A 16,755-nucleotide genomic window follows, 5' to 3' on the forward strand; every position below is an offset into this window, starting at 1 on the left:
GGGAGAAGAGAAATAAAAAGGAGGGTTATCCTAATTTCCTAATACCACAAAAAGCACAGGCTTTCTATATATTCGCACGATCCTCAGCTGGCTCTTCCTTCATGCAATATAGATATTATATGTAAGGGCCATTATCATCATTGGACCTTTTCTTCATGTATATATCTTATATGTATTTTTTTTTACTTTTTTCTTTTTATATATAAATTAATTTACTTATCTTAATAACTGTTGTAAACTGTGAGGTGCCTACCTAAATTAACAAGCTCATAATTGAAAAAAATGAATTGGGTAATAGGCGCCTATCTTCTTAGGTGCAATTCTATCACATCGCGCCTGCAAAATAGGCATGTTTAGGGACAGAGAAGGATTAGGCACATATGTAGGCCTTTAAAACCCTGCCTACATTATAGGCTACTAAGTTTTAAGATAGGCGCAGTCCTATAATAGGTGCCTAAGTGTGATTGACCAAAGATAGGTGCCTATCATTTTAGACACCATTTACAGAAGATTTCCCCCTGGGTGCATAACCTTTAGCACCCTTTATAGGATTGCTCCTCTTTAAATCCAAAGATTTAATTTCTTGCCTCTTCTGAAAGGATTGTGGGGCTATTATCTGATATTTAAATTTATTATTTTGAATCAAAAGGTCCATTGTGATTTTATGTAAGCTTTTGCTTATTCAATTTTTTTAAAATGCAGATTTATTTTGCTTTCTGAAGGTGAAAGAAACTGAATCCTGGACAAAAAATATTCTGTTTGAAAACTGTGCAAGAAAAATTACTTGCAGTTTTTGCCCTGTTTGGGATTGAATTTAAAACTGGTTCTTATTCTCTCTCTTCTAGAATTTACTTTCCTGTATTGTTTTATAAATACGTTCTCCTTTCATGTCATATAATAAGTTAGTGTTCCACCGATTAGTTTTCTTTATTGAACATACTAATTTAAAGTACAGTATTGTAGTCCTATTAAAACAGACAGCAATCCACTCAATACTGATTTGCACATATGAAAAACTCTGCTTGGACTATACTTTAAAATGTCCTGATATGCAAAGATCTTTCATGGTTTTTCTTCTGCATATTAGAAATGCATACTAATCAAGATTTACCTACAACTATAATCACTTGTCCACTAATTCCAGATAAAAGAATATGAAAAGTTGGATTCTGAGGAAGAACGATTGTGCAGAAGTCGACAGATTTATGACAGCTATATAATGAAAGAACTACTGTCTTGTTCACATGTAAGTTTTTTACCTTTAATTTTAGGTAATTTCATTCTGTTCTGAATTTCAGTCTTTACTTTTTCATAATCTTTAAAAGCAAATTTGCATCAAAATAACGATATGTTTAGGAACTTATGGCATGCCAGGGTAATATATGATAAACTATACAGAATACAAGTCCTTCTAAGAAGAATTTAAAATATTACACTGTAGTTACTTGAAACAGTTAGAAAGGGAGGAGAGGCAATATGTGAGCCCTCATCTTTTGGTTCCCAGCTCCTTACTTCAAACAGTAAGGAGTCTGTTTCCTAATGTGTGTGATTATGTGGTATTCACTAAAAACCATAAAACCTTTCTATAAACAGCGCCATAAGTTAGGTGATGGTAGGCACCTTACCACCTTCTAACTTAATTGGTTTAGTTGGCTTTTATCAGCACGGTAATTGACCGTATCATTTAAAATCATTTAAAAAAGTAGGTCCAAAAACAGCGCGTCCAAAAATGGCGCTGCAATTGTGTCTACAGAGAGGCCTAGTAGCTCCTAAGGTCAAAGTAGGTATAGTTTTGGACAGAAATGACCTTAGGTACCTTTAAGTACCTCTGTAGACGTGATTCACATTAAACATAGGTGCTGGAAATGTAGGCCTTCAAAACCCTGGCCTGCATTACCGGTGCCTACTTTTACCGGGAGCTGCAATTCTGCAAATGCACCGTAGCATGATTGACATGCAAACAGTGGCATTTATTTAAGCAGCCGCTGATGTAGGCTCCATTTGCAGAATCCGTCCCTTGGTGAATAGTGTACGGCCAGTGGATATTACTGTGGTTATCAACACATGTACCTTACCCTTGGCAATAGAACATGTGTTTTGAAGTTACATGGTTCATATGTTCAGGGGAGAGGGTTGAGCTTCAGCCTGGAGTGATCTACAATTTGACTGAGCAAAACTGGATGGAGACAGAGCCTCATTCAAAGTTCTTGCTAACTTCCTGAGGGTAACTCTAAAACTTAACTTCACCTTTATGTATCAAAAAAGCTGTTGTGAGGAGGAATAGTAAGCTTTTGTGTTGCTTAATTTGATTTCTGTCACTCCATTTTAAAAATATTAAGTAAGTGCTTTATATGAATTTGTTTGTCACATTGCTCATTAATATTTTACCAGTTTAGTCCATGTTAATATTAATATGCATTAAACATATGTTAACTTCTGTTTAATGCAGTGTAATACATTGGCCTTGTGTTTTAGCATTAGGCAGGGCGTTAATATAAAATTGCATTAACTTCTGTAATAAAAATAACTGCTTTGTATGAATGTTGGTGGGATACAGCTCATTAATGTTTTTATTGTGTTAGTCTTTGTTAACAATATGACCTAATATGTTAAAGAACATTAAATAAATTAAGCATTTGCACTATATCATATGTTATATATTTGCATTAACATTAAAATGCTTTAGTGAATATACATCTAAGATTTTTATATAAATCGTATTTGCCAAAGTTCCAAATCTTACTATTCTTTTGAGATGAGGACCTTGTGTTACATATGACTATCAAATAAGCCATCCTCTGCAAAAAGATATTTTAGTGATAAAAGGTAGGGAGGGGGTTGTTAAAAATGAAGAAAAATCCAATGCAGTATGGTAAAACAATCGCTGGCGACACCAGAAAGTATTTCTTCACAGAGAGAGTGGTTGATCATTGGAACAAGCTTCCAGTGCAGGTGATCGAGGCAGACAGTGTGCCAGACTTTAAGAATAAATGGGATACCCATGTGGGATCCCTACGAGGGTCAAGATAAGGAAATTGGGTCATTAGGGCATAGACAGGGGGTGGGTAAGCAGAGTGGGCAGACTTGATGGGCTGTAGCCCTTTTCTGACGTCATCTTCTATGTTTCTATGATGGGTCATTTGGCCTTTATCTGCCATCATGTTTCTATGTTTCTATAATCAGAAAGTTCTATGACATCACAATGCAGGTGTAAAGAGCCTTAGCCTATAGGAAGAGGAGATGCAAATGTTAAGAGCCTTAGCCAATAGGGAGAGCAGGAGAGAGTGGCTGCTGCAGACACCAGAAAGTATTTCTTCACAGAGAGAGTGGTTGATCATTGGAACAAGCTTCCAGTGCAGGTGATGGAGGCAGACAGCGTGCCAGACTTTAAGAATAAATGGGATACCCATGTGAGATCCCTACTAGGGTCAAGATCAGGAAATTGGGTCATTAGGGCATAGACAGGGGGTGGGTAAGCAGAGTGGGCAGACTTGATGGGCTGTAGCCCTTTTCTGCTGTCATCTTCTATGTTTCTATGTATTGCAAAAAAAATAAAAAGCCTGACATTGCAACATTTCAACTATCACCTGCATATTTAGAAAAACATACTGCATATGGAAATCATATAGATTGTTATATTTAAATAGTTGTTGTTATATTTAATTAGTTGAAATTTTATATTCAAACTGGATTTGAAGATTTCTGATGTTTATTGACCATTTTTAAGAGTGTTATTTTTTAACAACTGAATTATGTATGTTTGTTTAACATTTTATACTTCTTACTATGGAAACCGTATAGGTAATATACGGTATATAATTTTTTAAATAAATAAAAATAGAGAAGGAAGATGTAATTTATCTTGCTGGTGAGGTACATGTTCTGATGCTCATTCAATTCCTAAGAGCATCTTACCATTTATCTCTCTAACCCATAGTAAAAGGCTCTATCGCTGCTTGATAAAAGGAGTCCTAAGTAAACAAATTAGAACTAACATTTAGAAATAAATTAGGCTTTTAATAGCTTTCCAAAAGCTTCTGCCTGGAACTAGGTTAAGAAACAGAGATCCCCATTCAATGCAATTGTGCAGCAGATCAACAGGATCTCTTCTCACATTTATGGTATTTTTGGTTCTATCACCCAGCCTTAGGCGCCCTTTTACTAAACTGCAGTAGCACTAATGTGTGCTTGCCGCAGGTTAAAAACTACTAACATGGGGTGGGCTCAGGCATCCTGTGGTAGGTTAGGGGGCATGTTTGAAGGCAGAGTATAGATGTATCCTGCACTAATAAGTCAGCATAACTGCATTGCCACACGCTAACCGAATAGTGCAAAATTAATGCATGAGCCCTTACCACCTAGAAAATAGGTGTTAGTAAGTGCTGATGCACTAATGGAGAAATTAGTGCCTGGCCATTAATAGGGAAAAATGGGGCCATTTTAATGTGAAGCTAAAAGTGACCTCGTCACGCAGTAAAGCTCAATACTGAGGATAGCACAGGGCACGCTTTACTTCTGCTTAATAAAAAGGCCCCTTTACTATAAACATCATACATACACGAGAACTAAACTTTATCCCTTTCTGCCAACCTAGCACACTGCCCTACCACATTGTCATCAATGAGAGTGAAGTGCTCTGAGAATACCAAATTCTTTATTATTCAAGATCTGCTTTGATATAGTATTTGTTTTTATATGCAAGGTGACTTGTAAGAACCTCTTGTTTATTTTATATAATAACTATCAAATTCAGTCTTAAAATAATCACATAATTGTTTCTAATTGATTTTTTCTATTTTGTGCGAGGTATGTGGTATCAGTAAAAGTATGTGTTTTCTAAAGTGTGCTAACAAATAATTTTCTTAAATCTAGTTCTTTTTTATGTTCAAAAGCCATTCTCAAAGCAAGCTGTAGATCATGTACAAACACACCTAGCCAAGAAACAAGTGCCACCTACTCTTTTTCAGGTAAGATATAGACCTACAATGTTCAAAATTATAAAACTTAGAAGATTGGGAAAAAAATCATAAAGCATATCTCATATTTGTATTTATTATTCACATAAAGATGAATTTAGTACTGTATTATACATTAAATGGATCAAAATTAAAATGGATGGGTCCTGGTCAAATAGAAGAGGAGACAATATGATTCCAGGCCTTGAGCTGCAATCGCCCATCTATCTGTGATTTGATGGGAAAAGCCCAGTCAAAAAGAGCAAAGTGATGGAAGTTAGTTCTTAATCCCTGCATGGGAGTTAAAATTGAATCAGGTTTGCTGGCAAGCCTCGTCTGTACTCCAGTGGATAAAACTGTGTTTCTAGTGCAATGTGTCTAGTGGTCCTGAATGCTAGGATTATGCATCTGAACCCACAAGTTACCGTATTTTTTGGTCCATAAGACATACTTCCCCCCCCCCCAAAGTGGGAGAAAATAAGGGTGCGTCTTAAGTAGTGAATACTACAAAAAAAACCAACAACCCCAGTACCTGTTTTTAATTCCAGCAAGCCTGTTCTTGATCCTCGGAGGTGGCTTTCGGCTTTGTGTAAGAGCTTGCTTCCACAGGTCGTTGGCCCATGTTTTATGGTGCGTTCGGGTACCGGTCGGCGTGGGGGTAGCTGGTCATGCCTCCATGGTAATTGCGGTCCGTGCTGTCTTAGATGGTGGATCGGACAGGCGCTGCGTGCAGGCCTGACTCTGCTGCCAGTGTGTTGGGCGGGGCCATGGCCACCTGGCCTGCGTTAGCGGCCGGCAGGGAACGTAACAGGGTGGATCGGCAGCCTGGTAGGTGATGGCTCCTGGGTCAGCATCGGAGCTGCGCGTCGAGCGATGGCGTAGAGCTGGGGTTCAAGGGGGGTCCATTGTATAATCTGTTCTAATTTCTTGTTTATATTCAGAATATCTGGGGGGGGGTCATTCAATTTTATAGGACGTAGAAGTTGAATATCATCTGCATAGCTGAATACTGTGAAACCGATTGATTGAGCTATTGTAAGAAGGGGGGAAGTAAAAATATTAAAGAGAAGAGGTGAGCTATTGTAAGAAGGGGAGTAAAAATATTAAAGAAAAGAGGGGAGAGAATAGATCCTTGTAGTATGCCGTAATTCGATTTGAACAGTTCAGAGGTAGTTTGATTAATGTGTACTTTAGAAGAACAGTTAGAGAAAAAAGAGATAAACCAATCCAGAGCAATATCTGTTAGTCCTATAAAGGTCAATCTGTTGATTAAAAGTTGGTGGTCAATAGTGTCGAATGCGGCTGAGAGATCGAGTGAAATCAATAGTGTAGTTTTTCTTTGGTTCAGAAGGTTGAGAATGGAAGTGGTGAGGCCTATTAATGTATGTTTGGTAGAGAATTGTTTCCTGAACCCTGTTTCATTTGGGTGAGGGAAGCACCAGGGATTAGTCCTCAGCCCACACTAGGTGTAGATGAGGACCCAGAGCTGGGCCAGGGTGTCCAGTCTGACATCAACTGGGAGGATGCACTTTCCGATTCCATGCCCTTATTGTCTCAGGGCACAGTTTCCCTGGTAGAGTCTAGTTCTCTGCATGGGATCAGTGGACAAAAATCAGTAGTGGCCTTGGACCAGAGGGAAGACCCCCATGGTACAGTGGCTTTTCAAGGCATCAGAGCTCCCGGGCTTAATAGCTAATTCGCTGCGTGAATTATAACTGCAATTTCCGCCAGCCTCTATGTCACAGTGCTCAATTATTAGTGGCTCAGTGACTCCAACCATGTTCTTTCCCTTGCATCCTGACATCACAAAGCTAGTTACTGACCACTGGGAGTCTCTATAAGGGTCCCTGCAAGTGGCCAAGACTATGGCCAAGTTTTAACCCATTGCTCTGGTTTGTTCAGCCAAAGGTGGATTTGTTGGTAGCACAGGTCACCAAGCAGACTTTTCTGCCCAGTGAGGGAGGTGTGATATTGAAGGATATTCAGGACTGCAAGGTAGACATGGTTCTCAGCAGGCAATTTTAAGCTTAAGCCTTAGGAATTAAAGCAGCAGTCATGGCTTTTTTGCGGCATGTGCTTGCCACACTTGGCTAGCTTGGGTCCTGTCTTCAGGGGCAGATGAGGACCCTCAGATGATCTTTTCTGGGGTGAATTATGTAGCAGACGCTCTGAATGACATCTTAAGAGTCATGAGCAAGGTGTCAGCCTATTCTATCTCTGCCCGACAGATGCTTTGGCTCAGACAATGGGCAGGAGACTTGGCATCTAAGGTCACTCTCAGCAGACTTCCCTTCAAGGGACAGATGCTATTTGGAAAGGGTCCAGACAAACAGATGTGTTAACGGACCATCGCTCTAAGGCCTTGCTGGACAGCAGACCCTGGTCGGCTTAGAGATTGTGACTTGGGAATTTTTTGAGGCTCTCAAAGGTTCTTTTCTTATGCAAGGGCCCAAGTTGCGGCAGAGGTTCAGTGGGGGCAGAAGGCAGCAACCCTCTGGCTCTCGCCTCTCTCCGGCCTCATAGTGTAATGATGCCAGGCAAAAGGCCATACCCCTCTCCCCAAATAGGGGGCTGCCTTTCAGCTTCCTGGATGGTCTCGGCACAGATAGAAGCAGATCGCTGCATGCTTCTAAGCTACTGGAATAATGCTGCTTGTGAAATGACATATAAACAGCTTTGTTCATGGGAGTCAGCAAGACTAATACTACTAATAATAATTTATTGTTATATACCGCCAAAGCCAAGGTAGTTCGAGGCGGTTTACAATAAAGAAGAGCTGGACATACAGCGAAAAAACAATTAAGTCTTTGAGTACAATACAATGCAGTGCAGTATAGAAGAGCTGGACATACAGCAAAAAGAAATAATGAAGTCTTTGAGTACATGGCTGTTTGTATAGAGTAAGGTAACCTTGTAGGGATGGGTTTACAATAAGAGTAAGTCAAAGGGGAGAAGGTCGTACAGAGGGGTAAGCAGTGAAGGTTTTGGGAGAACTTGGTCAATGGGAAGTAGATCGAGGAGATTTACAAAGAAGGGTAGGTCATACAGTGAGGGGAAGTAGTGAAGACTTTAGGCATTCCTGATCACGAATCGGTTGAAGAGGTCGGTTTTGATTAGTTTTCTGAAGTTGAGGTAGGATTAGGAGTGCATGATGGTGCCGCTTAGCCAGTCGTTCCGTAAGCTTGCTTGGAAGGCAAGCGCTCTGTCAAGGAATCTTTTGTATCGGCAGGTTTTTATTATAGGGTTGCTGAACATGCGTATTCTGCGTGTAAGCCTGGTGGAGCGGTCTAGTTTGAAGTGGGAGACCAGGTACAGAGGGGCCAAACCGAGAGTGGATTTGAAACAGAGACATGCGAATTTGAACAATACTCTTGCCTCCAGAGGCAACCAGTGGAATTTTTGGTAGTAGGGGGTTATGTGGTCCCATTTCTTTAGTCCGAAATCAGGTTGCTAATTCTCATAGTAAATCAAGGTGAAGTAACAGCTCACCTGCGCCTTGATAATTTCCCCCCTAAATCAGACCTTTAAGCATTTACCATTGATATGGATGATTTCTGTAATAGAGATTTTTGAGAAGTAGCAAGAGGATATTGGATTAATATTTTTTATTATCAGTTGCCTAGGTCAGTGTTTCTCAACTTCTTCAAGTCAAGTACTATCTAAGCCTAACAAATACCAACCGAGTACTCCCCTGCCCAAGCTCCGCCTCAGACCCGCCCAGGCTCCGCCCCTGGCTCCACCCCCATAATAATAGTACTAATTGTAATGCAATTCCTTCCATCCATTTTTCATATACATACAATATAATCTTATTAATACATAATGGTAAGTACAAAATTAAAAAAACACAAAGCACACTGTACACAGAAAAAATATTAATTATCATTTATATTCTTTTTTTTTCAAAGATGTCTTTAAAATATGCAATGTCATCTCAGTTAGAGAATGACACGGTGGCGGTTTACCCGCGGCCACCTCATTTTAGCCGCGGGTCACCGCCGAAAACGGGGAAGAAAACTAGCAGTCGCTGCGGTGACGGGGACAAGGCCATTCACCGCCCGCGGGGCGGTGAATGGGTCTTGTCCCCGCAGTGAGGCATGAAGGATCGCGCGGTCCCCGCAGCTCACACCCGCCTGCCCAATCGATTCTAGTGTTTAGCCAGCTCTCTCCCTTCTCCTCACCTTAGTTTGTAGATTTTCTTTTTCGGCGACCCGCACGCTATCAAAGAGCCGCTGCTGCTCAGTTTCGATCTTCTGCTCTGACGCAACCGGAAACAGGAAGTTGCAGCAGAGCAGAAGATTGAACACTGAGCAGCCGCGCGAGTGCGGCTCTTTGGGAAAGCGTGCAGGTCGCTGAAAAAGAAAGCCTGCAAATTAAGGTGAGGAGAAGGGAGAGAGCTGGCTAAACACTAGGATCGATTGGGCAGGCGGGTGGGGGCTGCGAGGACCGTGCGATCACCCGTGTTCCCGGCTCAGACTGTAAGGAGGGAGTGAAAGGGAAAAGGATTCTGGGCCAAGGTGATGAAAACGGAAAGAAAAACCCACAGCAGGAAAGAAAGGGAAGGACAGGCAGGTGAGCCAGATGCTAGAAGCAGGGGGGGGGGGGAAGAAAGAGGGAAAAAAGCTAGATGGGGTTGAAAAGAAGAGACACACTGGTATGGAAGAGGAAGATAGGGGAAATCTGGACACAGGAAGGTAACAGAAAGAGGGGAAATTATGTGCATGGGGCATAGGGACAGAGACAAAAAGGGGACATGCCATGGGGATGGTATATGGACACGGGGGGGGGGCAATTGCAGATACATAGGGGAGATATTAGAAAAGTATATAAAATCGTACCCGTTTGAGGCTTTTATGTATGCAGCGGTGACGGTGACGGGGCGGTGAATGGGGTTGCAGTGGCGGTGACGGGGCGGTGAATGGGGTGGCAGTGGCGGTGACGGGGCGGTGAAGGGAATGGCGGTGACGGGGCGGTGCAGAGGATGGTGAGACGGGGACGGGGCGGTGACGGGGACCAATTTTTTCACCGTGTCATTCTCTAATCTCAGTAACAACTATAGAAAAAGACAAATACTATATGAGACTAGTGCAAAATATAGACAGGAGATATAAATTCTCAAAACTGACACATTTTGATCACTAAATTGAAAATAAAATCATTTTTCCTACCTTTGTTGTCTGGTTGCACTTCTTCTGATTGTGCATCTAAAATTTCTTTCTTTCTGCCTCCTGCATGCTTCCTCTCTTCCAGACCTCATTCCGTTCCCCAACCAATATCTCTCTCTGTCCCTCCATGAGTCCAACTTTTCTTCCTCTTTCCTCCACCCCTATTGGCAACAAGTCTCTCTCTCTCTCTCTCTCTCACTGACCATCTGTCTTGAGAGATCCAAGCATTTCTCCAACCCCCTTTACTGATACATCCAACATTTCTCTCTCTCATTCCCCAGATCATGTGCAACATTTTTCACCACTGCCCACCAACCCCATGCCCATTTCTCCTTCTATCACCCCACTGTAACACAGTGCCACATCTCTCCTTCCATCACTGTCCAGCATTCCTCCCCTTTGCATCCCCTTCAATCTGTCCCTCTGTTCATCTCCGCCACCATATCCAACATTTCTCCCTCTCATCCTACTATTCCTCATGCATCTCTACCTCACTCCTCTCTCTCTCCATGCCCAGTTTTCCTTTCTTCCTTTCCACATGTGCACTATCTGTCACTCACACTCATGCCCAACAATTCTCCCTTTCTATTCTCTCCCCCTCTAAGTACCAAGTTAGTATCCCCTTCCTCTCTTCATTCTTTAGCCTTTCATTCTGTGTTGAGTTCATGCCCCCTCCTCCTCACTGCCTTCCAGCCTTTGTCCCAAAATAAAGTTGCACCGTGGGGGATCCCTGCCTGCCGTCCTCCCCTCCGCCTCCCCTGAAGCCGACCCGGCCACAGAAGCCACCAGGGATCCCTCCCCACCTGTCTGAACTCCCGCCGCACCACCACCCACCCCAGAAGCTGTCCCTGTTACTTTGTTGGAGCCGAACTTGCTCCATCCTCTCTCAGCAGCAACTCTTTGCAGGGATGGCGTGTGCAGCCATTCACATGCTGCAACTGGCTGTCCCACAGTCCTTTTCTCTGACATCAATTCTGACCTCAGAGAGAAGGTTGCAGGTCAGCTACGCAGTATGTGAGTCGCTGCCTACGTCCATGCACAGAGTGCTGCTGGGGGAGAAGGGAGCCAGTCTGTCTCCAACGAAGTAACAGGGTTGGCTTTGGGGGTGGGGAGAGGTACGGCAGGCATTTAGACAGGCAGGGAAGGATCCCCGGAAGCAGCTTCAGCAGCAGGCAGACAGGCAGGGAAGGATCTCCAGCAGCAGTGGCCAGGCTGTGTACCCCCAACAAGTGGCCTGGGTACCCCCAAGAGTACGCGTACAGTGTGTTGAGAAACACTGGCCTAGGCTGAAGTCTTTTATTGTGGAAGCTCTTAGGGGAGGAAGTTATTGGAAAGCTCACATACTAGGAGGTCTGTTTATTTTGTTCTAAATTTGTTGCAGCTGTCTAAGTATGTTGGAATGAATTTTCAGTTTGTACCTCATGTACAAAGTGTTTGTGTAAGTAGAAATATTTTAAGAGTACCTCTACATCAGGAAGTGAGTGAAAGCCTTGCTCTTCACCCAAGCCTTTAATACATAGAGTGATTGACTATACTGTACACTCATTCCGCACCAAGACTAGCTCACCGTGCATACTAATTAGATCAGTCCCTTATACCTTATTTAACTGTATAAACAACTTTCCTTGAGTTTAGTCTCCTATCTGTTTATCTCAAAGCATTCTGTACCAGCCATCTTGTCCCCTTCTAATATCTGCATTTGACCCCTCGGCTAAAGGATAAGCTCTATTAAAGAAAAGCATTTGTGTCATAACTATGTTATTTGAATGTTCTGATTTGTGCTTATTAGATTCTGCATAAGTATTATGTCTCTCTTTTATTTAATTTCAGTTTACTGGTTTTAACTTTACCTTATTCATTGTATTTATGTATATATTTGTTTTTTTTACTACTGTTATGCTGTTAACAAAATTGTAAGTTTTATGTTGAATTATACCTATTGCACACTGCCTTGGGTAAATCTCTTCATAAAGGCAGGTCACTTTTCCTGGAGGCAAAAGTCCATAGTCTGTTATTGAGAAAGATATGGGGGAAGCCACTGCTTGCCCTGGATCGGTAGCATGGAATGTTGCTACTCTTTGGGTTTTGGCCAAGTACTGGTAACCTGGATTGACCACCGTGAGGATGGGCTACTGGGCTTGATAGACCATTGGTCTGACCCAGTAAGGCTATTCTTATGTTCTTAAATCCCAATAAATAACTAGAGTTTTGGATTACGTTTCATTCTTCTGAAAACCATTTTGAAATAAAATATTTTTTATTTAGTACACTACATAATGTCTTGGGAAATAAAATGCACAAGCAATTCAGAAACAAATTATGAGACTTTGGTGAAAAATCATTGAAAAAATAGTGTTATTTTAATGTTTCAATCTCCCATTTATTTGTTTTTATTCATTACTAGCTTTATAGCCCGTTACATTAACGGGTGCTAGAATATATGTGTGTTTGTCTTTATTTCTTTCTCTCTCTGTCTCCTTAGCCGCTTTTTCCTGTCCATTCTCCCTTATTTTTACCTCCCCTGTGTCAACCACCACCCCTTCACTGCTCCCCTTATCCAGCAGCAGCCCTTCTCCCTTTGTTTTACCTCCCCCCTGTCCATCAGCACCTCTTCCTGCTCCATCTGTCCAGCAGTAGGCCTCCCTTCATTTCCCCCCCCCCGTGTCCATCAGCACCTCTTCCTGCTCCCCCTGTCCAACAATAGGCCTCCATTCCTTTCCCCCCCCCGTCCATCAACACCTCTTCCTGCTCCCTCTGTCCAGCAGTAGGCCTCCCTTCATTTCCCCCCCTGTCCATCAGCACCTCTTCCTGCTCCCCCTGTCCAACAATAGGCCTCCATTCCTTCCCCCCCTGTCCATCAGCACCTCTTCCTGCTCCCCCTGTCCAGCAGTAGGCCTCCCTTCATTTTTCCCCCCTGTCCATCAGCACCTCTTCCTGTTCCCCCTGTCAAGCAATAAGCCTCCCTTCCTTTCCCCCCCCCTGTCCATCATCACCTCTTCCTGCTCCCTCTATCCAGCAATAGGCCTCCCTTCATTTCCACACCCCTGTCCATCAGCACCCCTTCCTGTTCCCCCTGTCAAGCAATAAGCCTCCCTTCCTTTCCCCCCCCCCTGTCCATCATCACCTCTTCCTGCTCCCTCTATCCAGCAATAGGCCTCCCTTCATTTCCACACCCCTGTCCATCAGCACCCCTTCCTGCTTCCCCTGTCCACGGGAGTTAGTACAGGGCCGGTGTCTGCCATTCTCCCCAGAGTCCTTGCGCCCCCCCCTTCCTTTCCCACGGACCTGACTACCTATCCGGCGATTCAAGCAGCGTGTGCAGCAGTCTTCACACGCTGCTTCGGGTCCTTCTACTGCCCTGATTTACTCTGGCACGTCCCTGATGACATCATCAGAGACGCGGCAGAGCAAATCAGGGAAGTAGAAGGGCCCGAAGCAGCGTGTGGAGACTGCTGCACATGCTGCTTGAATCGCCAAGGTAGTCGGGTCTGCGGGAAGGGGGGTGAGCGGAAAAGGACACGGACTCCTGTGGTCTGTCACGGAGGGTGGCCAGGCTCCATTTCAGCCGCAGGGAAGGCTCACTGCCCCAGCTCCTTACCTGTCCGCAGCCCGGGCCAGGCGTCCCGCGCTTTCTCAGCGGCCCGGCTTGCTCGGTTGGGTTTTTTTTTACTCCGCTTCCTGCATTCGCTGCTCTCAGTGATGTAATAAGCGTGCATGCGCACTTGTCTTGCCACATCCCGACAGAAAAGGGATCAGGGAACACGCTAGGCAAGTGCGCATACGCGGCTAGCATTTTATTATTTAAGATTTAATATACACAACAAAGTATGCACAATCAAGAAAAGAATCCCCCGTGTATTTTATGCCCATGTTAATATATTGAGCTGAAATTTAAAGAGAAATCATTTAGAGCAGGGATCTCAAAGTCCCTCCTTGAGGGCCGCAATCCAGTCGGGTTTTCAGGATTTCCCCAATGAATATGCATTGAAAGCAGTGCATGCACATAGAGATCATGCATATTCATTGGGGAAATCTTGAAAACCCGACTGGATTGCGACCCTCAAGGAGGGACATTGACACCCCTGATCTAGAGGGAGTAATTAGGAGAAAATGCAACTTGGTTTCTTGCTAGTTTGGTAATTCTATGTCAAGTAGGTGTATATAATATACTGTTTGTAAAAATCCATCTTTACTACTGATTAGTATGTGGTCGTCGTTCTATTTTTAAACCATGAAACAGTATAATTCCCTTGGCATTTGAGCTAATTTTTGCCTGATATTCTTGATTATTAATTGAATAAGCTTTAGAGCTGTGACTTAATTGATGTTTACAGTACTTTGATATTGCACCTGCCTGATATTCTTGTGGTGCCAATAGAAATTTAAGAGACTCAATCTGTGATGTTAGAAATTTGAGGAGCTGGTAAATTGATGTCAGTGCTAGTGGATACAAAGCATATGTTAGCACAGCTTTTTCATCCACATTCCTCACACATTCAGGCAAATTGCTTTGAGATATCATGCACAGATGTTGCTTTCTAGATAAGCTTACCTTTTGGGTTGAATTTGTTGGTAAAAGAAAATATATATATATTTTAAACCTAGAAGCACTGAACTAAGGGACATGTTTACTAAAGGGTGTTAGGATTTGAAATCAATACATATTTTAATGTATGTTAACTACAAATCTAAAGTTTTTCATTTTGAGGGTTTTTTTTATGCTGATTGTGTGCTAATGTTTTAATAGAGCATGGGGACTGCTAGGATTTAATGCAAGTGTACTCAATGACTCCTATGTAGAGGGTGCTAAATGATCCAGTGTTAACTCATCTGTTGCCTGGAATATATTTTTTTCCCTATCTTGTTGATGTATATAAGAACATAAGAATAGCCTTACTGGGTCATACCAATGGCCCATCTAGCCCAGCAGCCCATCCTCACGGTGGCAAATTCAGGTCACAAGTACTTGACCAAAACCCAAAGAGTAGCAACATGCCAGCATCTCAAAGAATAGCAAGATTTCGGAACCCCAATGAGAGCAAGATTCCAGAACTGAGATTGTGATGTCATAATGCCTCATTCCACAGTGCCTCAGAGCCAGCATCATCAGTGATATTACAGTGGCTTAATTGTCCTATACTTGGCTCACGTAAGAACATAAGAATAGCCATACTGGGTCAGACCAATTGTCCATCAAGCCCAGTATCCCATCTTCATGGTGACCAATCCAGGTCACCAGTACCTGGCCAAACCCAAATAGTAGCAACATTCCAGCATCTCAAAGAATAGCAAGATTCCGGAACCCCAATGAAAGCAACATTCCAGAGCTGCAATTGTGATGTCATAATGCCTCATTCCACAGTGCCTCAGAGCCAACTTCATCAGTGATGTTGCAATGGCTTGATTGTCCTATATTTGGCTCACATAAGAAGATCCATACTGGGTCAGACCAATGGTCCATCTAGCCCATTAGCCCGTCTTCACGGTGGCCAATCCAGGTCAGTAGTACCTGACCAAAACCCAAAGAGTAGCAACATTCCATGCTACCGATCCAGAGCAAGTAGTGGCTTCCCCCATGTCTGTCTCAATAACAGTTCTTGTCAATGTTATGTTGCTTAGTCTGTAAAACGCTTTGACCTGCCTTTCAGTAAAAACAGTATAGCAAGGCTCTTAATAAAGACAAAGTTTCCACACCCATGCCATGTTGTCTCCCAGAAAAAATTTCTCAACATAACTAACAGGTATGTTATCATAGTGTGCTTTAAGGGCTAAACACCTTTTAGTACAGATGCCCCTAAATTATATTCCAGATATTTAGATGAAATTGCCATACTGTCAAAATTCTAATGCCTTTAGTGTCAATCAATTATAAAGCTAATTCAGCGATCAAGGTATAAATACACTAAAGAACTTTGCTAATTATTGTGATTCTGTAGCTTGTTGAATTATCATAATTGCCTATGAAGGTTTTATTATTAGCAAACAAAATTGTTCTAATGTAGATTTTCTCATTTTTAAACGGTGATAATTTGATGTATCTTTCATTTTCTTTATATAGCATATATTTAATACTGTATGTCATCTTTGGTCTTTTGCAGCCATATATAGAAGAAATATGTGATAGTCTTCGAGGCAAAATATTTCAAAAATATATAGAAAGGTATGAAAGTCTATTTGAAATAAAATAACCAAACGTTCTTCTTTAGAAAAACTATGTGGGTGTATTTCTTTAACTTCCATCTCAGATATAGCTGAAACAATTTTTGATATTTAGGTATAGTATAGAATGAGGAAGAAAAGCATATTAGTATTACTGAAGTCCTGATTTACTAGACCTTTCCCTACTCTCTCTCTCTCTGTGAAGAAAAAAAGTTAATGTATCAAGCCCATAGCTTGACTAAACTGAGACACATGGAAAAATGAATTGACAAGGGTCACAAGTGAGTCAGTGGCAGAAAGGGTCAAATTCATATCTCAAAGTTTCTGATTCATAGTTAAAAGATCATATTTCTAGACTCTTCTCTATCCATTATTTTGTTTAATTAATAAACTGTGCAATTGTAAAATAGTAAATTGAACCAAAGGGCATCCATCAGATCAAATGTTAAATAATAAACTTCAGGATGAAATTTATA

General features: G+C 42.1%; 1 protein-coding gene across 10 annotated transcripts in view; it reads left to right on the plus strand.

Moving 5' to 3' along the window:
* The window catches only part of GRK3 (G protein-coupled receptor kinase 3), a 466,643-nt gene that overhangs the window by 281,306 nt on the left and 168,582 nt on the right, over positions 1–16,755 (plus strand). For all 10 annotated transcript variants that reach the window (XM_033955477.1, XM_033955470.1, XM_033955473.1 and 7 more), the window contains 3 exons: positions 1,145–1,246; positions 4,893–4,967; positions 16,219–16,280. In XM_033955477.1, coding sequence (XP_033811368.1) covers positions 1,145–1,246; positions 4,893–4,967; positions 16,219–16,280 — 239 coding nt within the window. The remainder of the gene's footprint in view (positions 1–1,144; positions 1,247–4,892; positions 4,968–16,218; positions 16,281–16,755) is intronic.

This window comes from Geotrypetes seraphini, chromosome 8 (assembly GCF_902459505.1).
Source record: "Geotrypetes seraphini chromosome 8, aGeoSer1.1, whole genome shotgun sequence".
NCBI lineage: Eukaryota > Metazoa > Chordata > Amphibia > Gymnophiona > Dermophiidae > Geotrypetes > Geotrypetes seraphini.